Below are 27,290 nucleotides of genomic sequence, written 5' to 3' on the forward strand. Positions count from 1 at the left end.
GCCCAGGAAGCAAAATCCAAGCTTAAGTATGAAACCAAATGTCACTAAGTGACAAAAACCTCAAAGTGACACTTCTCCTCGGTCATAGGAAAAAAAAAAGTGAAAGAATGAATGTCGTATGGATCTAAAACTACATCTGTATGGAAACTATAAATGGAAAGTGCTACAGACATTTATAAGACAATACGTGAAATACAGATTGCACGACATATATCTGTATCTATCTCCTTAGAAGCTGCCTGACAGTGGATATACAGTATTTAAACTGATAAAAATTAACAAATCGCAGAGAGAACTAACATGAGCAAAAAAATAAACATATCATAGCTTGGAACATTTCTGGAACACAATTACTTTAGAGCAGTGGCTCCCAAACCTACCGTAATCCTAGAGATATCCTGGCCATTCAGGTTTTCAGGATATCCAAAATGAATATTTATGAGGGAGAATAGGTGGACACAGTGCATGCAGGATCAGGTTTTGGGAACCACTGTTTTACAGTTCTGTCATACTGCTGACACAATCTTACTCACCCTAACTGAATAAGTTCATTGAGCTTGGCAGCATTCTTATCATCCATACCTTTAAGAAAGACACATATGTTAAGGAATGACAAATATACATGTTGACCTGACTTCAACCTTTCTATTCACCCTGTGCAACAATTCAAAAATAAAAAGCAACAGTGGTTCTAAACCCAGTCCTCAGGACACTCATAGCCAGTCAGGTTTTCAGAATACCCATAATGATTATGAATCAGATAAATTTGCATGTACTACCTTCATTATACGCAAATCTCCTACATATTCATTGTGGGTATCCTGAAAACCTGACTGGTTGAGTGTGTCCTGAGAATTGGAAACCTGTAAAAACAAAGTTACTCATCTATAACAGGTGTCCAGAGACAGCAGGATGAATATCCTTACATATGGGTAACGTCACTGAAAAAACCTAGGTGGGACTGCTGCCCAGTTTACTTCTAAAAACATTTAGAAGAGTAGCACCATGTACAGCAGTGGTCTCAAACTCAAACCCTTTGCAGGGCCACATTTTGGATTTGTAGGTATTTGGAGGGCCTCAGAAAAAATAGTTAATGTCTTATTAAAGAAATGACAATTTTGCATGAGGTAAAACTCTTTATAGTTTATAAATCTTTCCTTTTGGCTAAGTCTTAATAATAATATTGTCATTTATAGCTAAAGAGACATATGATCTAGAAACTGTTTTATTTTACTTTTATGATTATGATAAACATACCAAAGGCCTCAAAATAGTACCGGGTGGGCCACATGTGGCCCCCGGATCACGAGTTTGAGACCATTGACATCATATGTGCATCTTCCCACTCAGTCTAATAACTAGAGTTTGTGAACCCTATTTTTTCCCACCATACACTCCCCTTTTTCTAGTGTGATGTAGTAGTTAGAGCTACAGCCTTAGCACCCTGTGGTTGCAAGTTCAAACCTTGCGCTGTTTCTTGTGACCCTGGTCAAGTCACTTAATCTCCAATACCCCAGGTACATTAGATGGACTGTGAGCCCACTAGGACAGATAGGGAAAATGCTTGAAGTACCTATATATAAACAGCTTTGACTGTGGTGGTAAAACCACAAAAAGAAGGTAAAAAATCCAATCCCTTTCCTTATTCAAAATTGTATTTCTCCCCACACACACCCTGCAATTGTTTTGTTTTATTTCTCCCCATACACACCATTTTGTTTTATTGTAAACAGCTCAGACATGGGACCTCACATGACCAAGGCCGGCGTGTGGTCTGGGCATCTCTTTCCCTTCTGTCCCTCTCCCTCCCTTCATCTTCTCGATCTAGTTTCAATCTTCTTTTTTAGAGGGGCCCCTGCACAGCAGCCATTCTCACAAGCGGTTGGCGTTGCCCCTCTGCCGCGATCCATCCCCCACCCCTCTCTGAAGAAACTTCTTATTTCTGCCTGGGCAGATCACAGCAGAGGGAAAGCTTCAGAACAGCACCAGCAGCTTGTGAAAATGACTGCTGCACCAGGGGCCCCTCCAATGTATTCAATGTGATGCACAGGCCTTAGGCTCCTCCGTATGCATCACATGGTGCACCGGGGAGGGGAAGGCTCATCATATTCGACAGGCAGGTCTCGGAGCTAGAAGGACCATGCTTCTCTCCAGCTCCAAACATCTACCAAAGATATGGTGGGGGAGGTGTTCAAGTGGGGATGAAGTTCGGGGGAGCATCCAGTGGCAGGAGGGAGAGGACATTCCTACTGCCACTTTCCTCTCATGGGGGTGGGGATGGCATAGCAGGAGGGAGTGGGTGGCATCCCTCCTGCCATTTTCACTGCTGCAGGTGGGTGGGAGGGAGAGGGTGAGTTGGTTGTTTCCCAGTGCTGGCACATCAGGTAGGGCTTTTTTCTTTTTTAATGGGGCAGATATTGTGCATGTATAACACATGTACATCTGTTCATTTAAAAAAAAAAAAAAAAGAAAAAAGGTATCCTGCCCTGAACAGCTGAGTGGCAGGAGGCTGCTTTCAGGGCTTCCCCTGCCTCTCAGTTGCTCGGGCTTCCCTTTGCTGGCTTTGCGCATGTGTGAGTTGCTCTCACACTGATCAATCGGACGAGAGACTCGTAACCTCTGTGTAAATCATTTGCATGCAATCTTTTAGATACATTGATCGCTCTTCCACAATTGGCCAGAGAATCGGCCAGCAGCGATCCAGTTGATATTAGTGATTATGTTTAGTGCAGCCAAGCCATAATCTTTTTTCTGTGCAATAGGTGAGACATTTTAGACAAGTGGGACGCATAAAAGCAGTCGCCAAAAAGCTAGGGTGGGCTTACTGTGCCGACTTTCAAGACTGAAGATCCAAAGGCAGAGTTTTGAGAGAAAACTTAAAATAGCTCATTTTTCTAAACAAACCAATCTGTAGTTAAGAAAAATTCTAAATGGGTACTTCCTGGCCCCACTGATCCACTAACTGTGTCTTATCAAAACTGTATAATCAGAGATGACATTGCTTTAGAAAGAAATAAAGGGAGGGTATTTTACAATCCTTCAAAGAAAGGAGAACTGTGCTATATGAGAACTGAGGAATAAAGCTGGCAGACAAAGGAGAAGGTATAGTGGTTTTAGACAGTAAAGACTATATCAATGAAATTAATCGTCAACTTTCAGACCACACATTTTACTTTCTTTTAGAGAAAGATCAAAATGAAGAACTTTTTAAAAAGAAATTGATTTCTGGATCAATTTGGAGTTAGAAGCTGGATATTTGACTATGAAATAAAGAGATTTTCTATTTGTCTAGTATCCAATCATGTCTACTATATATATGCTTCCTAAAATTCAAAAATCACTTGTAAATCCACATGGTTGCCCAACTGTCTCTTTGAACCACTCTCTCTTTTTGTTGATACATTTTTAAGAACTTTTGTCCCCCTTGTACAATCTTATATACACAACTTCACATGTTATAAATGTATTACTTGAGTTCAATGCTGATGTTAGTAATATTACAATGGTAGCATTAGATAGTGAGAGTTTGTATATCAACATACCTCAGGACCCAGACCTAGCGGTTATCACTCATATTTTGAATGGCAGAACTGCTAATCTTCCCACACCATTCATCATTTAGCTCTCTACTTTTGCACTCAAAGAAAATTAAGAACATAAAAATTGCCGCTGCTGGATCAGACCAGTGGTCCATCATGCCAAGCGCCCCGCTGGTCAAAGACCAGCACCCTAACCGAGACTAGCCCTACCAGCGCATGTTCTTGTTCAGCAGGGACTTGTCTAACTTTGTCTTGAATCCCTGGAGGGTGTTTTCTCTTATAACAGCCTCCAGAAGAGCGTTCCAGCTTTCTACCACTCTCTGGGTGAAGAAGAACTTCCTTACGTTTGTACGGAATCTATCCCCTTTCAACTTTAGAGAGTGCCCTCTCGTTCTCCCTACCTTGGAGAGGGTGAACAACCTGTCCTTATCTACTAAGTCTATCCCCTTCAGTACCTTGAATGTTTCGATCATGTCCCCTCTCAATTTCCTCTGTTTGAGGGAGAAGAGGCCCAGTTTCTCAAATCTTTCGCTGTACAGCAGCTCCTCCAACCCCTTAACCATCTTAGTCGCTCTTCTCTGGACCCTACTTACCTAGGCGACCCATTTCAAGAGCCAAGTCGTAAGACAAAAGGGACCCAGATCGAACATTGGAATGGGACCCTGAGGTAGAAGGTTGTCCAAGAGAAGCAGAGGAAGAGAATACGCCACCAGATAGCTCACCAGATCCGCGTACCACGGTCGAGGCCAATCCAGAGCCACCAGAACCACGAGGCTCGGATGGCGAATTATGCGGAGAAGAACTCTGCCCACTAATGGCCACAGAGGGAACACATACAACAGTCACTCCATTGGTCATGGCTGAAACAGAGCATCGAGGCCCTCGGTCTGACCGTTTCTGCGATGACTGAAGAAGTGGGGCATTTTAGTGTTGACATCAGGTCCATGGTCATCAGGTCCATGAGGGGCTGACCCCAAGACTGCACTATCAACTGAAAGGTCACGGGGCTTACACACCACTCTCTGGGATTTAGCACATGACGACTTAGGAAGTCCACCTGAACATTCTCCACTCCAGCTATGTGGGATGCCGAGATCTCTTGAAGGTGTGACTCCGCCCTGACCATGAGTAGAGTCGCCTCCTGCGCCACCAAAGTGCTCCTGGTGCCCCCTGATTGACATAGGCCACAGAACCATTGTCCGACAGAACCCTGACTGACTTGCCCGTCAGAAAGGACTGGAAGGCTAGCAATGCCAGACGAATGATTCTGGTTTCCAAAACATTGATCGACCAAGAAGCCTCCTCCAACTGAGAAGACTGGCATCTGTGAGCAGCACCGTCCACTGCGGCTGATCTAGACTTGCCCCTTGTACAAGATGGGGGGTCTGAAGCCACCAGCGAAGACTGTCCCGAGCTAAGCCCGGAAGCGGAACAGGGTGATCCAAACTGTGCCTCTGAGGTGACCACCTCCGAAGAAGAGCATAATTAAGAGGACACATGTGGGCCCGCGACCACCTCACTACATCGAGGGAGGCTGCCATCGACCCCAAGACTTGGAGGAAATCCTGCGCCCAAGGATACCGGGACGCCATAAGCAAGCGAATTTGAGATCCAGAAGGAAGACCTTCCCTAAGGAGGTGTCAAACAGGACCCCAAGATATTCCAGGCGCTAAGATGGAGACAACCGGCTCTTTGCAAGGTTGACTACCCATTCCAACGACTGCAGAAACTCCACCACCCGAGCCGTGACTCGAGTGCTCTCCTGGAACGACTTGGCTCGAATCAATCAGTCATCCAGATAAGGATGAACAAAAATGCCCTCTTTGCGCAACACTGCCGCAACGACCACCATCACCATGGTGAACATCCGCACAGCCATGGCCAGACCAAAGGGAAGTGCACAGAACTGATAGTGTTGTCCCAAGATCGCAAAGCACAGGAAGCGATGATGGGAGGCCCGAATAGGAATGTGTAAGTAGGCCTCAGTCAGATCGAGAGAGGTCAGAAACTCCCAAGGCTGAACCGCGAGAATCACAGACCGCAGAGTTTCCATGCAGAAGGAAGGCACATGAAGAGCCCTGTTGACCCTCTTCAAATCCAGGATGGGTTGAAAGGTCCCTTATTTCTTTGGCACCACAAAGTAAACCGAGTACCAACTTGTGCCCCACTCCAGCGAGGGGAACTGGAACAACCGCTTGAAGATCCAACAATTTCTGAAGGGTCTGGCGAAAGGCCTACTGCTTCCAAGCCAACTGCGAGGGAAAAGCAAGAAAACGGTCTGGTAAAGACCGGGCAAACTCCAGAGCATAGCCGTCCCAGATCACTTCCACAACCCACTCATCGGACGTGATGTCTGCTCAATGTGGATAAAAGTCTCTCAACTGGGTGCCCACCTGAACCAAGACAGGCATCGGCAAGGAGTCATTGTGCAGGATAGGCAGCAGGGGACCCGGCGGGGGCGCTACCCGCATCCCAGCAGACCCCACAAAAGGACTTCATGTGCTGGAAGAATCTGCCTCTTGAGAGCCCAGGAGACTGAAAAGCAGCCCCTCAACTGGAGCGGAAACGGCAGAAATCACACCCATGCCCATGAGCAGTGCCTTCTCGAGCCAGCGGCCTAGGCCTATCCTCAGGCAAACGAGGCACTTTAGAATCAGTGAGAGTCTGAACCAACTTGTCCAGGTCCTCACCAAACAAGAAAGATCCTTTAAAAGGAAACTTTGTCAACTTAGCTTTGGACGCCGAATCCGCCGACCAAGCGCGAAGCACAAGGTACGGCATGCTGCCACTTGAGCAGTAGTGGCTCGTGGCCAGTAGGGTGTCTATGGGACAGTAATGGAATGGACGTCAGGACATGATGGTGCAGTATTTTGTGGAGTTTTTCTACAAAAGCGCCTGCTTTTCGTATGATTCTGGGTAACTCTAGTCAGATACAAGCAAATGTGTTAGTTAAGGCCACACCTAATAGAAGCGTATGAAAAATTGGTGAATAAAAATCTGAATATGGATGTAGCCAAGGCCAGAAAAACACACTACAGATTAATATTAAGGAAAAGCATAATAATATTATTTTTATGTACTTTGCTATTAAGCTAGATCATAAAGGAAATCAGGATATATATGGACTCCATTTTGTTCTCTGTCTTTCTGTGTCTTCTGCTTGGTTTTACTCCATTTTGTGTTCAGCCTGTGTTCCTTTTGTTTAGTTTCCCGCTTCTAGCCTCGTGGTTCTAATTGATACCTGATGTGTCTTAGGCTGGTTAGGAAGAACATATTAGATTACGTATCCCAAACTGAGATATAACATGCATTAAATATGAATGAAATACATGGTCTGAATGGATGTGGGGCCTCAAGCAAGTGCTAAATGGATGGATGAAAGAATTTGTACTTAAAATGAAATGGTTTATAAAAAGAACACTAAGGAAAAAATCCTGAACACAGCATCTGGAAATGGTTAAGTTAGAATCAGAGACCTGTAGCAGTCTCAAGCATAGGAAGGGGGGCATTGGCAGCCCACACTTAGGACTGTGTAGGTGTTACATGAAGCTGTCAGCTCAGAGAGAAAGGGGGGAAACAGCCCCTCCTTTTTCTCTGAGGCTGAGAATTTCTCAGCACTCTTTAACAAATGCAGGTTCTCTTAATATACCTTTTTGAAAAGGACAAAAAGAATATTGGATATGTAATAAAATGTTAATGTATATTCAGGAATGAATGTAAACAAACAAATATGATTTCTGAAACTTTTAAACATGTAGAGGAATTTTCTTTGTCTAACTTTAAAGACCACCTCTGTTATTTGGTTGGCCCACGGCCAATGATGTCACACTGGACTGAAGTTTCAAGTTTCAAGTTTATTAAACATTTGATGAATCGCCTATTAAAATTGCTAGGCGATGTACATAATCCAAGTAAAGAAACAGAGAAACTAACATATTAACAATAAAATTACATAAAGTACATACTTGAGGTGGGAGGAAAGAAATTAAAAAGTTACAATCTTGGGTTCGGTAAAAAAGGTAAAAACAAAAGGTAAGGGGTTATAAAACCAAAGCACAATTTAAGAAGTGTCCCTAAAGCAAATAAATTTCAAGTGTTAAAAGCATCATTAAATAAATAAGTTTTTAAAAGTTTTTTAAATGTTACGATGTCGTGTACAATTCTAATATACTGAGGAAGGGCGTTCCACCATTGTGATCCCATCACTGTGAACATGTCTGAACTCCTTGTCCCTATAATTTTCAAAGAGGGTACAGAAAGGTATATATTGGGGAGCTTCGAAGTATCGGGTTGAGTTCATTATCAGAAGGCCAGCATTTTGGTAACTATAACGACCTCCCGCTAACGCAACTAGCCTTTTGAGGTCCATGATGGAAAAATAAAAGCAATAAAATAAATATTTTGGTACATCTTGCGTTATGCGTCATTTTCTATGTTTTTGTTATTTTTCAGACCTTGAGTGAAAGCTAGCAGCTTAATTGGCAGCTGCAGCTTTATGAGTGCGCTGGTGTCTCATGGTCCATGCTCACACTCCTAAGGCCAGAGACTTGGCAGAAGCTCGCATACATGGCATCCGAGAGATAAGAAGCACCCAATTCAATTTTGGCAACTTCTTGCCTTAGCAAGTCCCAAATTCTCAGATTTATCATCAAGTACATGCTGGGCCCAACGAAAACACACCTGAGCCACCAGCTCGCCACACATAGCCGCCTGTACTGACAGAGCTGTCACATCAAAACTCTGTTTAAGGAGGCACTCCAACTTACGCTCCTCCAGGTCCTTCAAGGCTGCAACGCCCTCAACAGGCCTATCAGTCTTCTAAGCAGTTTGTACATAATAAAATAGGGTAACATACAATGAAACATAAAGGACCTACTGGAACGATAGGAGAGTAAGAGAATGCCTAAAATAGAGTCCCAAAATTGAATTCAGATCTTGTTCAAAAACAAATGAAACAAACAAAGTAGCTCCTTCCATAAAAACAGTGATAGATTGTTCCAATATACAGTCATATGAAAAAATTAGGACACCTCATGAAATATTCAGTTCTTTCTTAAGAAATATTCACTTATCGATGTCAAAATTTTTTTTATATTTATCTCTGGAAAAGAAAGTGATGTAATCGCAGGTAAACAAAAAATTTTCCTTTATTTACTCGTGAAACAAAAGATTATCCATCTTCAGAAAGGCAACTTTTTCAGGTGTGTCTTAGAGAAATACTGCAGACAAGATAAAACTAAAATGATGACATGATTAACTATAGAAATGCTGACGGGATTCAATAAAAATAGAACCAATCGATGCTTGTATTTAATCCATGGGGCTGCACAGCCTGGAGCTGAAAAATCCAAAATTGCTCCCTGCGCTGGAGTTGAAGTCTTCTATTGCCGCCCCTAGGATGCCGCAACTAGGATGCCACCTAGGATGCTGCCCCTACGCTGTTGTGTCTCTTTCCCCTCCAGAGACCTCCACTACGTCCAGCAGCAGCGGTTGAAGAAAGCGCACAGAACTACGCACCAGAAGACATGCAAAGTCTGAAATGTGGGCACACCCCATGGCAAGTTTCTCTCTGTGGGAAACACTCAAGGAACAGAAGGAGACAGATGCCCTGTTGTGATAACTTTGGAAAGTATTTGGAAAGCTCTACAGAACCTTTAAACAACTGTAACTAAATCTGCAGGTGAAATTTCAGCACTTGTGAGTAAAATGGATTTGTTAACAATGAGTGTGTTAGATCTCAGACTCACTCAAATTAAACAGTTACAAGAGGTTAAACTGTTGCAAGGTTTATCGTCGAATTTTGTGAAAGAAATTATTTCTACAATGAAAACGTGAACAAATTGAGAATTTTAATAGGAGACAACCTCAGAATTTTGATCTTTCCCAAATCTCTTGGAGTAACACCTGGTGATATGTTTAAAAGATATTTCATTGATAATTTGAGTTTTACTTTATTTCTCCACTTAATTGAATATATTATATGCCTATATGGAAGGCTCCGGGTGAAGCATTAGGGGGGGGCGAATAATCAGGGGCAAAGAATGGATTTGAATAATTTATCTGCATTACTAGAAGAATCTTTGGTTGAAGTTCAATCTACCTTATTTCTTTTGTTTTTGAACAAGATTTTGACACAGTAATGAGAATGTATTTTTCACCTCTCAGTCTATTTTATGGCCAGAGGGTTTGGATATACCCAGACATTACCAAGATGATTCAAGAAAGCAGGAAAACATTTCTAGCCATGAGACAAGAAATTAAAGACTTTGGGGCAACTTAAGAGCTTTTCTGGACTTGAAGTTAACAGAGGATGTTGGTGTTGATATGGATATGATGGATGATTATACATGTTAAGCCTTTCTGTTTGATATGATTACTTTTTTTTTTTTTCTTCTAAATGATCTCCTTATTAGAGAATGACATGGGGACAAATTTTTCCTTGTCCCCACAGGAACTCATTTTCCCATCCTAATGAGTTCTCTCCCTGTCCCTGACCCATTCCTGCAAGCTCTGTTCTCATCTGCACAAGCCTCAAACACTTTAAATCATAAGTGTTTGCGGCTTGTGCAGTTAAGGCAGAGCTTACAAGAATGGGGCAGGGACAGTGACAAAACTTGCAGGGACAGGGAAAAATTTGTTTGTGTCATTCTCCGGTTATCTTTTAGAGCTGCTCTTCCTAATATAATTTGTGGTCTAACAGAGATAATATACTTCTATATAATAATTTTTTTTACATAATTGAGTGTTTTCTTTTTCCTTTCTCTGTGCTGCTTAAACAAGTGAATACTTGTGATTGTAACTGCTAAATATGTTAAAAAAAACAAAAAACAAAACACAACCTGACCAGACCATTCAAGGGCATCTACCAGAATACTACATGAACTGACTCCAGGATTCTGGCAGTTGCTGTAGTCATAGCAGTAGTGCCCATAAAACATACCCCACCACTACACTGAAACCTGCAAGAAAACATTGAAGAGAAGAATACTTGCTTCATAAAGATGCCTCTCTCTTGTAGGCATCTTTCATGGCCCAGTCCTCATCCATCAAGATCATAGTCTTTCTTCTTGGTAACTGCTGTGGCCAGAGCATCCACAACAGCCTATCTAGCACCCGACATGGATGCAGATTAGTACTATCTGATTCAGGGGAAAAATTTTCCATTTGATTCAGCCTATTGAATCGATTCAATTCGCTTTTCGGGGTTTGTTTATTTTTTTCAAACGTCTTAGTGGGTTTATTTTATAGTGTTTTCACCCATTGCACCTCTCTTTGCCCTCTCCAACCCCATGCTGGTGCTGTGGTGTAAACAAAATAAATGAGAGACTTTTCCTCTTCTCTGTTAGGTCCTAGCTCATGCTCGCTGTCTAACACCAGCTCTGGCAGGATACACATTTCAAATCTGACATATTGTAATCACAAAATAGAAAATAAAATTATTTTTTTCTACCTTACACTGCCATATTCAACATTTGTTTCTTTCCCCCTATCTACCATCTCACCCTCTCTCATTCCTCTCCCCTGCCTTCTACCCTGGGTCAAACCTCTCTATTCCCCTCCATGCAGCATCTGTCCATGCCTCCCCCTCCATTATCATGTACATTTCTTTCTCTCTCTCCATACACCATCTCTCCCTGCTCTCCACCCTATGTTCAACATTTCTCCCTCTCTCTTATCCATTCATGTCTCCTTCCCCTTCACCATATGCAGGATTTCTCCTCTTACACCTTTCTAGCTTTGTTTCCTCTCTCCCTTCCTCTCCTCCACTCCAATTCTTCCTCTCTCCTAATCATGTGCAACATCTTTCCTCCCCTCCCACCCATCCACATGCAGCTTTCCATCCCTCCCTCCAATCCCCCGGTACAGTAGTTTTCCATCCCTCCCCTCCCCTCCCCATGTAGCAGCACCCACTGACCTTCCCACCGTGAGATCTGACATACCTCCAGGCCTCCCAAAGCAGCAGCAGTGGTGGCTGGCCTTGAAGAGGCAGTGCTTTGAACAGACTGACTGCAGCCTGCCCCACCAGGGCTTCCCTCTGCTGCATCAGTGACATCATCAATGACATGGCAGAGGGAAAGCCCCGGCAGGGCAAGCCTTACCAGCCTCTGCTTGCCAGTCACTGCCTTACAAATCCTCTGCTTGCCAGTCACTGCCGCAACTGCTGCTGCTGCTTTAGGAGGCTGAGGTAAGGGGGGATGAGGATCACTGAATTGTTGAGTCTGATTTTTTTCAGACAATAAAATCGATTATCAAAGTAAATCAGTGAATCTGGTCTGAGATGGCAGTTCTTATGTTCTTATGAATCAGTGAATCGTGCAGCACTAACGTAGATACAGCTGACCCAAAAGCCTGGTGCCCTCTAGTAACATTTTCAGGGCTTCTCACTCTCCAGGAACCATCCTAAGGCTCTTGTTGCAAGGGGTCTCAAATCTGTGGGGCAATTGCAATGTCATTAATGAGATACCCCAGCTCCTCATTCCTGAAAAGTGTGTCACCACCTGTGGGGAATTCTCCTCCTGCAAGTATAGATTCCTCCTCTGGTAGCCAGTCATTGGAGAATTAGTGATGGACTTAGGTTCACATCTATAAAGACATCCCACCTCATCTCAGCTTCTTTATAGACAGGGTCATCTTACTGGGCGTTGATACCCATGATCCTCTCCTCTTCCGCTAAAGCTCTGCAAGGTAGGCTGTAATGATCACAACATTTCAGGCTCCAAGGCCCTCAGGTATCATACACGAGCATAGCCTGAAGTAAATAACCTCGAAGTGGGACTGCCCCAAACAACTTAGGTCTGCAATTATCTTGTCCCTTGCAGATGGCCACCATTCACATCAAAGTTGGGATTTTGGTGGCAATCTGAATATACCTAATATCAGATGACAGCAAAGACATCTCCCATTCCCCATTGCCAATTCTGGGGATGAAAAAAGGTTGTATCGCCTATAGGGAGAGGCTGTGATACTAACCCACCAAGCTCTCAAAAGCCCCACATTGCCTTTCCACTGGCAGGAAAAAGTCACACAACTGATTTCAGGACTCCCTCCTATTCTGGGACCCAACTAACCTTGAGAGTCCAGGTCTCCTAGAAGAGCCTCAACTCACCACTGCCCTGAAACTGCTGTCTCTTGTGTTTGTTTTTCTAATTTTATTGCTTCAGCAAAGCCAAGGCAAAAACTTTCTCCTCCCCCCACCCCGTTACCTCTACCAGACTGCCTCACTGAGTTAGGACCTGCAGACTGAAGCTTGGGGTCCTCCTGGCTCAATTGGGACTATGGATCATAGTCTCAACCCCAGGAGTAGAAGCCCCACAAAACATAACTTCCCAGGGCACAGTCCACAGCTTCTGTCCAACGAAGTCAGGCCTACTTACACTATCCTGATCACACCAGCCCTGCCTATACATTCTACTGGATATAGAGAAATAGAGGTTCACCAGCCCTTAAACCAATGATGTCACTGGTTGGAATCAGTTTCTCTATCTCCAGCTGCTGATCAATAAGGAACACAACCCACTTGTCTGGACTGATATGACAGGATACGGTTGCAGTGTTAAACTTAGGAATACTGAACTGTAGCAATTATGCCAATTATACAGAAATATCCCTTTTCACATTTAAACAAAACATGTCTAAAGGAACAATATACCCTACACTTACAGCCCCCAATCTTCTTTCGAAGTTCCCCATAGCAGATCAGGCCATAAAGCTCCTGTGATGATTTTTTCAGCCCTCGAGAAAACACTGGGGGGAAAAAAACACATAAAATAAAGGTCAGATTACTGGCAAGAAAAATCTTGAGAAAATAATAGTTGTGTGTACCATAAGTAAGGTCTCAATATTAACTGCTCCAAACAAGGCAGAAGCAATAGTAGATCTACTAGATTCATCATCTTCCTGCAATATTTTTTAATATGTTTTAGGTGTTCGTGTATCATGCCTTTTGGAAGTTAATTTGGTCCCAAATTAATTCATTGTTAGAAAATCATGTTGCCCTTTCATATGATACTATATTATTTGGTACATCTATAAGATTCAAAAGCCCAATTTCTGCACATAATAATAAACTTTTATTAATATTGACATGGGTTGCCATTCAACAGATTACTGGAAACTGGAAAGATTATACTAAACTTAATTACCCCAAACCTCATGTTTTTCCCTTACTTGGCTTTTCCTTTCTTCTCATCTGAAGAACAACAATTTTGTAACTTTTACCCTCCTTTTTTCCTTTCCACATGTACCTGAGTATGTTTGTTTTGTCAGTTTGTTTTTTCCCCTTTTTTTAAAACTGTACAATTTATATTTTATTGTTAATCGCTTAGTATGTAATAAGCGATTCATCAAACTTGATTAAACTTGAAACTTGAACTTGAGGATGAACATCTCTGGGTTTTTGTGTTATGATCTGCAATACTATCTCCATTTTGGTCTTAGGTACATGCAGATACAGCAAAGTTACTCACCTGTAGCAGATGTTCTCCAAGAACAGGACAACTACTATTATCACATGAGGGCGACATCCCCAAAAGAGGTTCAACATGAATGTTATTCTGTTTGTTGCAAAAGCAAAACCACTGGCAGGCCATCACTACACATATGCAAGTGCCTTCCTGCCAGTACGAGTTGCACAGGACACTCAAATTTGATTTAAAAAAAAAAAAAAAAAGCATGAACAATGCAACTTCTAGGGGAAGTAAAAAAAAAAAAGCATGAAGAATGCAACTTCTAGGGGAAAGCAGGATATGCAAGAATACTAGTCCTGCTGGCCTAAAAGAACAGCTGCTACAGGTGAGTAACTTCACTCTCTCCAAGGATAAGCAGGTTTAGAGATCTTCACAAGTGGGAATCCCTATCTACCAGGCTCACCAAAAACAACCAACTATGGACTTGCAACAGCAAAGCCAAGTAGAACCAATAATGCTAACAACAAGCACTGCTGCTGTTAAAGTACAGTCTGAAACTGAAGAGAATGGGCCGAGGACAGTAAAGATGGTGTTGAAGAATTTCTGAAATTTGCAGGTGTCATAGATGAGATGAAAACTGAATTTGTGAATAAATTAAAACATAGTGTCTATATATTAAAATTTGGGAACTCAGATGAGCGATCTATAGTGACAAAGTCTGAGAGAGTGTACTTTCAGATTTGAACATCTAAATTGCCGATTCTACATTCTAGCTATGCTAAGGAAGGTCAGAGAGTGACCTGAGACTTTTAATACAGGTAAATTTATATACTATTGTTTAAATGCAGTCATGGAATTTACAGATAAAGTTTTCAGAGGAAACAGGAAAAACTGTCCTTTGATACAGACTCACACACAATCATGTGAATACCTTTGTTTCTTATAGATTAGCAAACACAAAGCTAATTAGGAGTTCACACAGATGCCCAGATGTATGTCTTGACAGGTTACAAATGTCAGTTATATGGAAAAAAGGAGTAACACTGACATCTATTGGATTTGAATCGACAAGTGCTAGTCTGTCTTTTACAATTTATCTTAGAATTTAGATACCAAAGATAAATTTAGAATTTATCTTTGGTTCAGGCTATAAAGAGTTAACTGGGACAATTATATAGAAAAAATACATTTTTGTAAATGAACTAGGCTCCACAGGATATATGTATTTAGGAAACTTACACGTCAAGACTATTGTATGTTAATGTCAGAGAAAGGATAAAATGGATAGCTTTGGCAAGATTTCTTTGAAGGAATTTGAACAGAAGAATGTAATGCGAGTTTCTTATTCCTTCCAATTGAACACATAACTATTTTATAAATTGATATTTACTTTGCATTTATTATAATAAATCTTGAAGATTTGTTCTTAAAGTCTTCAGTGTTTTGTGTCCAATTTTTACATATCAGGACAGGAAGCTCTTCTCTTACTGCCTAAGAGATAAATTTTCATCCTGTGGAACTTCTCCTAACTTGTACCCAGGTAAATAGCAGCCCCTGAATAATGGATTTTATACTCAAAACAAATTCTGCAGGACTGTCTGACCAAACTGGCATGCTGCTCAAGGCAGTAGTAAGATGTGAATGTGTGGACTGACTGAAGACCATGTTGCAGCTCTGCAAGTCTCCTCAACGGAGACCGATCTCAAATGGCCTACTGAACAGCCATGCCTGACACTGTGAGCTATGATTGGACTCTCCAGTCAGCCCAGACCAAGCATAAGTGACAGAGATGAAGTCTGCTGACTAATTAGATAAGGTGTGTTTACTGATGGCTGCCCCTATCCTATTTGGGTCAAAAGAAAAAGAAATCTATGGGTTTAAAACTACTCCAGATAGAAGGCTAAGGCTCTCTTGCAGCCCAAGGTGCTTTCACCTTGGGCTGCAAGGATAAGCATGAAGTTTTCGGACAAATTCAATTGAAACTGGAACTCAAACTAAGACACCATCTTAGGAAGCAACTTAGGATGCATGATGAAAGTTTGTGTAAGGTGGATTAGCAGCTAGGGCCTGAAACTTATTGACCCTGTGAACTGAAGTGAATGCCATCAAAAACAAAACCTTCTAGATATTTCAGATAAGAATTAAAAATTGAAAAGGAGCTTTCATCAGCTGGGTAAGGATGATGTACAGAGATGGGCTTACCTCCCACACAGTGATAGGCCTTGATTGCACTGAGATGAACACTTACAGAGTTGATTTTCAGACCAGTTTCAGAAAGGTATAGCTGGAGTGAGCAATTTGGAAGTCTTTTCTACCAACTGAGAGCATAACATACCCAGACTATTTGGAGAACCCTATTTGGTCTGAGGTTACAAGGGACCACCTTTCCTTAAAAGGATTAGGTTTCCCACCCACCAGTAGGTCATCTTACTACTTTGATGGTGGCTACGCATTCTTGAAGCCAGTCAAAAGCTTATCCCTTGCTTAGACTGGGGAACTGGCCGAGACTTTTGGAGTGTGTCACTGCTGAGAACAGGAACGCAAAGGCTGACTTTGCTGCTGAGGACGGGAGAACCTGCACTTTTTAAGAATTGTAGGAACCTCTTCTATTCTCTCCAGAAAATCTCTGGAATTAGGAGACCACAGAAAAAGCAGATCAAGAAAAAGGACTTGATGGCATTGGTTCTCTTCTTAATGAAGTCTGCCACCTTCCCTATCTCGTCCCTAAAAAGATTACATCGCCTTGGCAAGGGACATCTGAAAACCTTTTTCTGAACTATGGGTTCCAGGTCTTGGACATGCAGCCACAAGTCTGAACATTCTAGTACCAAAGGTGAAAGTCTGGACGCCACATCAAAAGAATTAAAGATGCTCTTAACCAAATACTTTCTACACTCTTCTTGCTTGTTGGTTATCTAGCAAAGATGGCCTACTCCAGTGGGAGAATGTCTGCAAACTCAAGCATACTGGACACCAAGGACTTCAAGTAAATGCTCTTATAGAGCTGGTAGGGCTGGATGCAGGAGATAAGCACTGAGGCCTGAAAAACTTCCCTCCCAACTACTCAAGGGGAAGCCAAGGCATGGGTCCTCGAGCTTCTGGCTCATTTGAGAGCAGATTCAACTTCCGTACAGTGATGTGGCAACTGTGGCTTCTTGATTCCAGGAGCCTTCTGGAATCTGGACTCTATACAGAGAGTCCATAGGGATAACTTGCACAGAAAGGGGTTTCCTATTTTTCATCTGTTCTTCAGGATGTTGTGAATAGGCACAGGCACAGTCACAGCCTCCTTAGGAAGAAAATCATAAATCAAGGTCAATCACTAATTCTGCCGTGGGCTCATCCACTACCTCCAACTTAAATGGAATGGTCTTTACCATTTCCCTTAAAATCTAAGGAGAAGAGAGTCCCTCAGGTGAGGACTTCATCATCTTTTGCAGTGGGAAGGGGTCCGAGGGAAGGCCAAGAGACCTTACCTCCTAAGATGCTCTGGAATGGTCCGACTGACTCAGCAAAGTATTCAACATGTGAAGTTTGAGTATGTACCTGCCTCGCTCTGCTAGAAAGTCCAGGCCCAGCATGTGGGTGCCAAAGTGCAGAACCCCTCCAGGATCCCTTTTGGACTGGAGCGGGTCACCACACAGGCCAATGTTGGCTCTGCCACCCAGTGAGGCATCAGCATCAATGATCACTCAACAGGCACAACATGCACTCACTCAGCTGCTCCTCACAATCTCTCTTCACTTATCTCCCCCTACATTCCCCCGTGAGCTCTGCTCAGCTGTTAAGTCCCTCCTATCTGTGCCCTTCTCTTCAACTACTAACTCTAGACTCTGTCTCTTTTACTTTGCTGCGCCATATGCTTGGAACAAGCTGTCCAAATCCCTACAGCTGGCTCCGTCTCTGGCAGTGTTCAAGGCCCAGTTAAAAGCCCACCTCTTTGAAAGTGCTTTCAACTCCTAACTCCTCTCATCTTGGATTTTGCATCCCCAACACTATATGTCATGTCTGTCTGTCCAAGTTAGATCGTAAGCTCTTCCGTGCAGGGACCATCTATTAAAATTCAAAATGTACAGTGCTGCGTACCCCTTTCAGCACTATATAAGTAATAAGTATTAGTAGAAGAAGCATAATAGGCTGGAGCAAGTCCATATTTGGTGTAAGCACCCTTGACATCATATCACCCTAGGATACACCCCCAGCTCTTCCTAAATCATGACCTGGAGCCATTTCTCAAGGGCAGGCGTCAGTAAAACAGATCAGTGCCAGTGTGGAGACAGTCTGTGAAGTTATCAGTACCGAATCAAAAACAGGGTACCGACTTCAAGGAGCCTGGTCCACTGGCACCAACACCACAGGAGTGACCATCCCAGCAATGATGCTTCTCAAATACTAGCAATGCTGATGACCTGGAGCTCCTGGCACAGTGCTTCGAGGAGGACTAATGCCAGTGCTCCTTTGCCTTCATTCAGTGACTAGCATTGGAGTCCATCAGTGCCAACTAAGACAACACAGAATCCATGTGCTTACTCAGAGTCAGGTCTAAGGATGCTCGGCCCTGAAGTCTACCACCACTTGATGTTGAGGCAGGTGGAGACCTCCTCGATGTCATGCATCACCAGTATCTGGCACAACTCCAGAAGCCATGAGAACCTATGCTTTCAATGCTGAACTAGATAAATTGGACTTCTGGGTGTCAACGTGTCTCTCACACACTACCACTCTAGATATCTGGATTCTCTTCTGCATCTGAGTACAAACAAAATAGAGTTATGATCACACCCCAGACATTTTAGACACATGGCATGCGAGTCATTCACAGACATTATCCTATTATGTCTGCACACTTTTTGAACCTGCTGGCAGGCTTCTGGGACATCGCAGGAAAAATAGCCACAGCAAAATCAAATGACTTAGTAATGGAGAGAAGAAAAATAAAGATCCTCCCCTTAGCTTGCAAGAACAGTTCCCAGCTGGGAGCTGAGGCCTAAAAAAGGACATGGAAAAGAAAAAGAAAATTGAAAGGACTAATAAAATCTAAGAAAAATGGGGCGGTACGGGAAAGGAGTAAGAGTTTGAAGAAAATGACCCAGCTACTCACAATACCCTAAGAAAAATGCACAAATTGGGAAAAAGGGAAGTCTATTGCACCACAATGGAAGACAGGTTCTCACAGCTCCAAAGAGAAAAAAACCAAACAGAGGGTCCCACATGATTTAGGATGGCGGGAAAATGCTTGCTAGTATGTGGTGCAGACATGCCAAACAAAGGCTTTGTTTTTTCCATGAATGCTGAGTGGCATCTATACCAGGGCTCTGTGCCACCCTTATGTGAAGATCTAAGTCCTGCTTGTTCTCAGAGAAAACCTGGCTCTTTCTATTCTGTCAGTTTTGATGTTCTAAATTCATCAAGGAAAAAAAAAAAAAAAAGAGTGACCTTAGCTTAAAATGTCTCATCCCTACATCCACCTGCTGACCTTTCCAGCAAAGCATTAACACACTTGTTTAATAAACTAAACAAGATTTTCTCCAGTGTTTTCTTAAAAATTTAAAGAAGAGCCAGAGGAAGTCTTGACAGAAGCTAAATCCAAAAAGGAGTAAGGGGTATGAGTCCCAAAGTGGGAAAAGGAAGACTTATACTCAGGTGCAGCAGTTCTTTCCATGTCCCTGGGTGGCTTATAATTTGAGTTTGGACCTGAAGCAATGGTGGTGGGGTGGGTGGGAGGGGTTAAGCGAGTCATCTAATATCACAAGCAGCTACAGAGATATTTGAACCAGGCTTCTCTGGTTCATAGTCTGCTGCTCTAATCATTACATTACTTACCATTATCAAAATCAATGTACTTCGAGATCTTGTGCCATGTGCGATAGTAGAAATGCCGAACTTGCTCCTTATTCTTCACCATGTTTGCTGGCTTTCCTTTCTTCTTGTATTTTAGAGCAATATTGTTCTGAATTGCTTCAAAATCTTTCCCATGCTAAATAAAAAAAACAGGGTGAAAGCAATATATACTTTAACAAAACTGGCTAAGTTAAATATCATGTACCATGCATGAAGACTGGGAGGCTTTCAGCTTGTGATAGAAACAATTTGATGAAAGAAAAACATAGGGCATTCTCTCTCACAACATGAGAGAGCATGAAAATGGAAAACAAAACAACCAGAAAAACAGATCAACTCTAGAGATATACTGTCATGTGAAAAAATTAGGTCACCCCATGAAATATTCAGTTCTTTCTTAAGAAATGTTCACATATCGATGTCAAAATCTTTTTTTTTTTTTTTTTAAATCTTTGGAAAAGAAAGTGATATACTGAGGAATAAATTAGGACACCCTAATAGCTGAAATACAACTTAAAATGAACACTAATCCAACTATAGACCTATTACTACTATATATGCCCCCTCCAATTAGTCAGACCACAGTCACTCAGGCCTTATCCCTTATTTCAGAATTTTCCAAAGTCTCACAATTTCCACTCCTAGGAGATTTTAACATCCATTTTGACGACATAAGCAATCCTTTAACTTCAGATATTCTAACCCATGTTCATGATCTTAACTTTGCTGCCTTAAACTCTGGCCCACCTTATGTAAAGGGTCATACGCTGGATATGATTTTCATTCCCTCTTATCTAAATTCGTATTTTTCTAAGCCTATCATACACCAGGTTCCCTGGTCAGACCATAGTTTCATCTTTTCAACCTGCACTTTACAGTCCCCACTAGTTATTTCCCGAATACCTAAAACTGTTTCATCAAGAGATTTTCATAAACTCAACGAATCCTTAACCCCTGCAATATTCTCTGTCGAAAACGAGGATTTCGTAACTGCAGCTTCAAATGAGCAATTAAGAATTTGGAACAACTCTTGTCGCTCCCTCTTAGACACTTTAGCACCAATAATTACCCGTACTATCCCTCCCAAAAAACAACTTAATCCTTGGTTCAACTCATCTTTACTTCTTCTAAAATGACAATTGCGTTCTACGCAAATGGCGTTCTAAGCCTACCCAAATCAATCTAGATAACTATAAGAAACACTCGCAACATTACTGCCAAACACTTAATGCAGTAAAGAAACAATATTACATTAAAAAACTACCAAAGGAAAAAACTCATCGGCTCTCTTCACTATTAACTTACTTCAAACATAAATCTGTTATTTCCATTTATTAATCTCCTTCAGCTCAAAGCCTCGGAGACTTTTTTCAGATGAAAATCAACTTAATAAGGAAAAAAATTAAATGCAAAACTTTTAACTCTCCGGATGTCAGCACAATCAACTCCATCGATATTGAAGCAGTAAAAAACAACTCTCTAACTGCCACTTGTTCCAACTTCTTTTTACTATCTTTAAAAGACATTGATTGCACCATTCATTCCATTAATATCAATGGTTCCAAAGCAGAGCTTCTTCCTCCATTCATTCTAAAACGTCACTTCTCAATTTCTGATCCTTATATTCTTCAAATTATTCATAAAAGCCTTATTACAGCCAGCTTACCAGTAGATTGGAAACACTCCATTCTCTATCCTATCTTCAAAGACCCAAAAAAATAATTCTAAGGATTGCGCAAATTACCGTCCAATTGCTAATCTTCCATTTCTAGCTAAATTAACCAAAAAATTGTTTTTCACCAGCTTTCTGATTTTATTGATTAAACTCAAATTCTGCACCCCAATCAAACAGGCTTTCGTAAAAATCAGTCAACAGAACATTCTCTTTTAGGACTCGCTACAACCATTCATTACTATCTCGACCAACTTAAGTCAGTGCTTCTTATCTCCTTAGACCTTGCCGCAGCATTCAATACTATATATCACCAGCTCCTACATCAAAGACTGGCCTCTATTGGAGTCTCAAATCAGGTTCTCGAATGGTTTAAATCTTACTTTTCTGACAGGGTTTCTCCACTGTTTATTTCAATAACTCAGTCTCTAAGTCTTAATACCAACTTTGGTATTCCACAAGGTTCCATATTGTCCCCTCTACTCTTCAATATTTATCTGGCCCCTCTATTAACCCTCAGTCAATCGATTGGTTTTTCTGTCTATACTTATGCCGATGACCTTCAACTTCTTCACACCATTGACCTCACTAACTTAAATGATATGCCACCATTAATCTTAAATTAGCTAAAATTTACGATTGGCTATATTTAAATATGCTTTCTTTAAGCATCTCAAAAACAAGTACTGTTCTTTTCCCATGGAAAGAAGGTTTACAGCTAGTCGCACCGGTTTCCATTGACAATATTCCTCTTGAATCTATTCCGACGACCAAAATATTAGGTGTCATCATGTTATGCCAGTTATGCCCCAGCATATTACTGATAATTTTGTTTATGTATTCTCAAGTCTGCTGACCCAGCATATTACTGATAAGTTTGTTTACTAATATGTATTCTCAAATCTGCTGACCTGAACTCCTGACCCCCAAGACCAGATGGTCTCTACAATAACATTGCTTATTGTAGATCCTAACCTCTTTGATCTGACTTCTTTGATCACACCAAAAGGACAAACACCTTGATAGCATCAAAGAGACAGTGCAACACCTATCCTGACTTCCTTTATTTGAATGACAACTGGATAGCATCAAAGAGACAAACTACAACACCTCCTTGCCGCTCAAATAACCTCAGTAAAGACAGATGGGAAACTACATCAAAAAGAAAGGGACAGTAAACATCCTAACCTCCTTGATCTTCAAAGGGACAGTGAAACCAGTCTCATGGGAAAACAATTTCTGCAAACACCTCCTTCTGACATCCTGACCTGGGTGTTGTAAAAACACAGAACCAAAGAGCAGGACTAATTGTAACAGCAGGACCAGCTGTTTATGCTTTTACTATGAACTCCGCAGTGTGCATCCTATATAAGACCGGGATTCTGACCCTGACAGTAGAATCCATGACGGTTGGCCACGTCTCACGGGACAGTCCTTTGGTCTTTCCATCCATCTATTGTAGGGGTTCACAATAGTGAGGATGGAGTCTGGGGTCAAGGTGAGGATAATTTATATTTAATTCTTATATGTGTATAATAAAGTGTTATTGTTTATGCTTTATATTGTCTGGGTGCTTTCCTGAGTGTTACTGATCATTCCACCTGTCAGAAATTAGTGGCATAACAAATTGGTACCAGAAGTGGGGTAATCATGTTGTCAGGAAAGTTAACTAGAAAACAAGGGGTGGAGAAGCAGGCTCCCAATCCCTCCATTCCAAATGGGAATGAAATTATGGGAAAATTAATGGCCACTGAGTGGTCTGTAGAAGCAGGATTGTGTGAATCCTGTACTTTTGGAAGTGGGGATCCACATGAATTGTGTGCCTCCTTACAAAAGGTGAAAATCTCAAAAGGAGAAGAGCAAGAAGTGATTTTTAGACAAGGAAGGATGATTTTGTCAGACTGGAGGAATTTGCATGAAACTAAACATGAATTACAATTGAAATCAGGAGAGCTGGAAAAGAATAGGTGTAATCAACTGCATGCCTTTGGAATGCTGCAATGTCAGAATAAGTTGTTAATGGATAAGGCCATGCGATATGCACGATATAAATACAAAAAACGGAGGCGGAAAGTGAATTACAGAAAAGTTAAAATCTTAAATTATCATCTGTCAGATAATTGGAATCCAAACAAATGGGATGGGGAAATTTGTGATTCAAATTTTAATAACAGTAAGGAGGATATATGTATTGAAGGAACGCAGGCAGATAGTTCAGAAGCAAAGCCAGTGAGGAGAAATGATGTTGTGGAAGACTTTACTCAGCACGAAGTCATGGATACGATGGCACGCTTTACACAGCAGCCTGGGGAACCACTAATGCCATGGGTAATTCGGGTACAGGAGATGGGCGCAGCAGGGATTATGTGGGATGCCACAGATGCCCCTAAATTTGTTCAAATTAGTCAAGAAATAGCAGTACAAAATGCGTTACGGGAGGATCCTTATCCTGCAAAAAATGCCCAATGGTCTTTATTAGAGATAATTAGTAGGGGTGACACGAGGCGATATCCACTTGAATCTGATTGGCCCTCAAATGATAAGATTTGGTATACATTAAAAGATGCTCAAATGAGAATTAAGGAGGAGTCTATGAAGGCAGCCTTAGTAATAGGTCACGCTGACACATATATGTCATTACCTTTTACTGAGTCCATGAGAAATAAAATGATTAAGTATGCTGCACCAGCATACAAACAGGTAAAGATAACTTTGTTGATCAATCAAATAGACAGGACTATTTTGGAAGCCTTAGAAGCGATCCGACAGTTAGGAAATCGGGGGGACTGGGGACCTCAAAATACTTTTGATAAAAAGAGAACAGGACAATCCAATTCAAACAGGGCTAAGCGGGTGTCTCGGAGGAATATGTTTTTGGCATTAATAAAAGATGGTGTAAAGAGGGAAGAAATAGATGGAAAAAATACAAGGACATTATGGGGAATGTATAAAAGTAGAGGACTGGGAAAGAAATCTATGCCTCAAGCACACGTAAACAAAGGAGAGAGGGTGCCAACGGCTCCCCCTGAGGAAACTGCTTCCATTCTTTATCCTGATTTAAAAGGGTGGAAGTGTTGGGAGAATCAATAATGTGAATGCCGAGCCTCAGTGTGTGCCTGGACCAAATTAGAACAGTGTCCGCAGGTAGAGATAAATATTTAGTAGTAACCTGGGGAGCAACAGGTACAAGCTGTAGTGGACGCTGGGGTGTAGGAATATAAATATCAGGATTGGGAGGAAAATTATACAAGCAGGAAGAAAAAATTTTACAAATTTTAAAATTGGACAATTACCAATATGGGATTAATCTATGGGATTCCTTGCCAGATATCCAAAAAAGGGTTAACATGACAGCTTGCATTTTTACTATCCCTATAGTGGAGCAATGTCCAGAACAATTTGCATTCACTTGGCAAGGGAGGCAATATACATATACCAGACTACCACAAAAAATACTTACAGATGCCTAGAGGTGATAGAGAAAGCTAAACTGTAGAAATATTGCTAAGTGACCTTTATAATGTATAAAGTTTTGTTAGATAGTATAAGGAAGTTGCACTCCAAGTAATTTTGCAAATGTGTCTTTTACCTAATGCACGTAAACCTCTCTTGTATATTTTATAGATTAAAAATTCCCTGCGTGCATTCTCTTACGATTGTGTGACAGAGCTTTGAAATGGAAGAAAATAGAAAAGAAGACCAGTAAAACTATATAGAGCAATTAACTTAAATTTCTATCTCTCTTTCTTTTAGAAGCTTATTATCTAGACATGGTCCGGAGAACCAATTTCAATGTGCCACATTTAAAATACTTCCAGCAATGTGACCTGATAGTGGGAATCCAATGGATACCACATTTGTTTGTGACTCTTTTGATTAATAGTGTGCTTATTTACAGATTAAATTCAACCCTGAATCATTACTGATGGAAGAAAGCATGCCGGAGCTCTGTGTTTGTCTGTTTCTGTTATGTGTTGTCTGTTCTAGCTTATGGGGTACCCCAACATTGCACATTGGCCATTTCCAGAGTTTATTCCACCCCTTCTATTAGTCCAAATGGTACCATATCCCTTTCCAAAAAAGATTCCCCCACATACCAGAAAGTATCTTATGAAGACCATGCTCACAATGATTTTATGCTATGGCTCACAGGTAATCGAGGCCAGCAGCGTGCCAGATTTTAGGAATAAAGGGGACGCCCATGTGGGATCCCTACGTGGGTCAGGGCAAAACATTGGTTAATCTTAAGGGCAAAGGGTCTATAGAGTGGGCAGACTTGATGGGCCTTGGCCCTTTTCTGCCGTCATCTTTCTATGTTTCTATGTTTCTATACAGCCCAATGATAATTTAGTTAGGGGTTATATTATAAAAGGATATCTGAAGAGAAATAATTAGAAAGCTTTATACCTGGTAAAATGGTGTTCATTGGTATTTGATATTTGCTAAATAAAAAAAAAAAAAAATGGTCTCTCTTTATTTAACTTACCAGGTATAAACAGTGCAGTGCACATCTCTGACATAAGTTATTTTGGTATCACATTCTGTACGTGTGTATGGTCTCTCTTAAATGACATAATAATTATGTCTAGAACATAAAAAGGTATATTTTCTGAATGTCCTACAGAATACCTTTAAGTGCATTAGTGTTGTTTCTCTTATCTCACACAAATACTACCTTACACACAAGTATTGTGTCAAATGTTATCACATTCTGTACGTGTGTATGGTCTCTCTTAAATGACATAATAATTATGTCCAGAACATAAAAAGGTGTATTTTCTGAATGTCCTACAGACTACCTTTAAGTGCATTAGTGTTGTTTCTCTCATCTCACACAAATACTACTTTACACACAAGTATTGTGTCACATGTTATCACCTTCTGTACAGAAAGTGGTTTTTCTCCTTTTTCTCTTATACTCTCTTTTACCACTAGGGGGGTTTAATGTAATTAAAGCATTGAAGATAAACAATCATAAGGAAATATTTTCCTTGAAAAATCACGTACTGGGAAATGTTATTCAATATAGACTTTCATCCTTTTGTGATAAAATTGGTCAGCTCTGCTCTCTCATTCTGATGATTTGGCTAACATGCTGGGTTAAGAGAAAATTTCACCAGACCGAGAAGATGAACACGCAACCAGATATACAGTGCCGTGCCATGAGGCTGTTATGTGGCACCAACTGGGGAATAGAAGTGAGCCTATATCCTGCCACTTCACATTAGGGCTGGTCTCTGGAGGTGGGGCCTGAAACTTACATGAGTGAAGGCATGTGAGTGGCATAGCAAGCCTATTGAAACCGGAGCATAGCCAGACCCTAACCAAAGATGCTAAGAAAAACGGGATACCAGATAACTGCGGTGATCGATGGTGAATATGAAGCTACCCTAAATGTATGCCATGAGTAAGAGCACAAATATAATATTAATAAGATTATTAATTTTCATGATTCCCAATACGTGATACTTTCAAGTGAAAGGCCTAATTAACAAGAAATATTAGGGAATGCAAGGACACCAGGTTTAGCACATAAGGAAATAAATTATGAAGGGAAAATTAATTTTCCCATTTTACCTTTGCTTAAAAGTAGAATAGATACTATTGTTTCTGAAATACTGGCTGGCAAAGAAGCATATTTTGGCTCCAGAGTAGCAGATGTATTTAGAAGGGAAGGTGAATGGGTGACAAATACTGTACATAATTATGAACTAACGCTATGATATGATCAGTTAATGTTACATGTCGTTAATGATATCACAAAGAATTAACTTTATCGCATTGATTTAAAAACCACATCACATTCTGTACCCTTAGATAGAAAATGGTGTA

The 27,290-nt window shown here is 41.2% G+C and overlaps 1 protein-coding gene across 4 annotated transcripts in view; it reads right to left on the reverse strand.

Moving 5' to 3' along the window:
* Positions 1 to 27,290, reverse strand: part of CRAMP1 (cramped chromatin regulator homolog 1) — a 318,902-nt gene that overhangs the window by 233,673 nt on the left and 57,939 nt on the right. For all 4 annotated transcript variants that reach the window (XM_033963157.1, XM_033963155.1, XM_033963154.1 and 1 more), the window contains exons 4-6: positions 19,769 to 19,922; positions 13,200 to 13,283; positions 534 to 582 (exon numbers count right to left, since the gene is read on the reverse strand). In XM_033963157.1, the coding sequence (XP_033819048.1) occupies positions 534 to 582; positions 13,200 to 13,283; positions 19,769 to 19,922 (287 nt within the window). The remainder of the gene's footprint in view (positions 1 to 533; positions 583 to 13,199; positions 13,284 to 19,768; positions 19,923 to 27,290) is intronic.

This window comes from Geotrypetes seraphini, chromosome 11, assembly GCF_902459505.1.
Source record: "Geotrypetes seraphini chromosome 11, aGeoSer1.1, whole genome shotgun sequence".
NCBI lineage: Eukaryota > Metazoa > Chordata > Amphibia > Gymnophiona > Dermophiidae > Geotrypetes > Geotrypetes seraphini.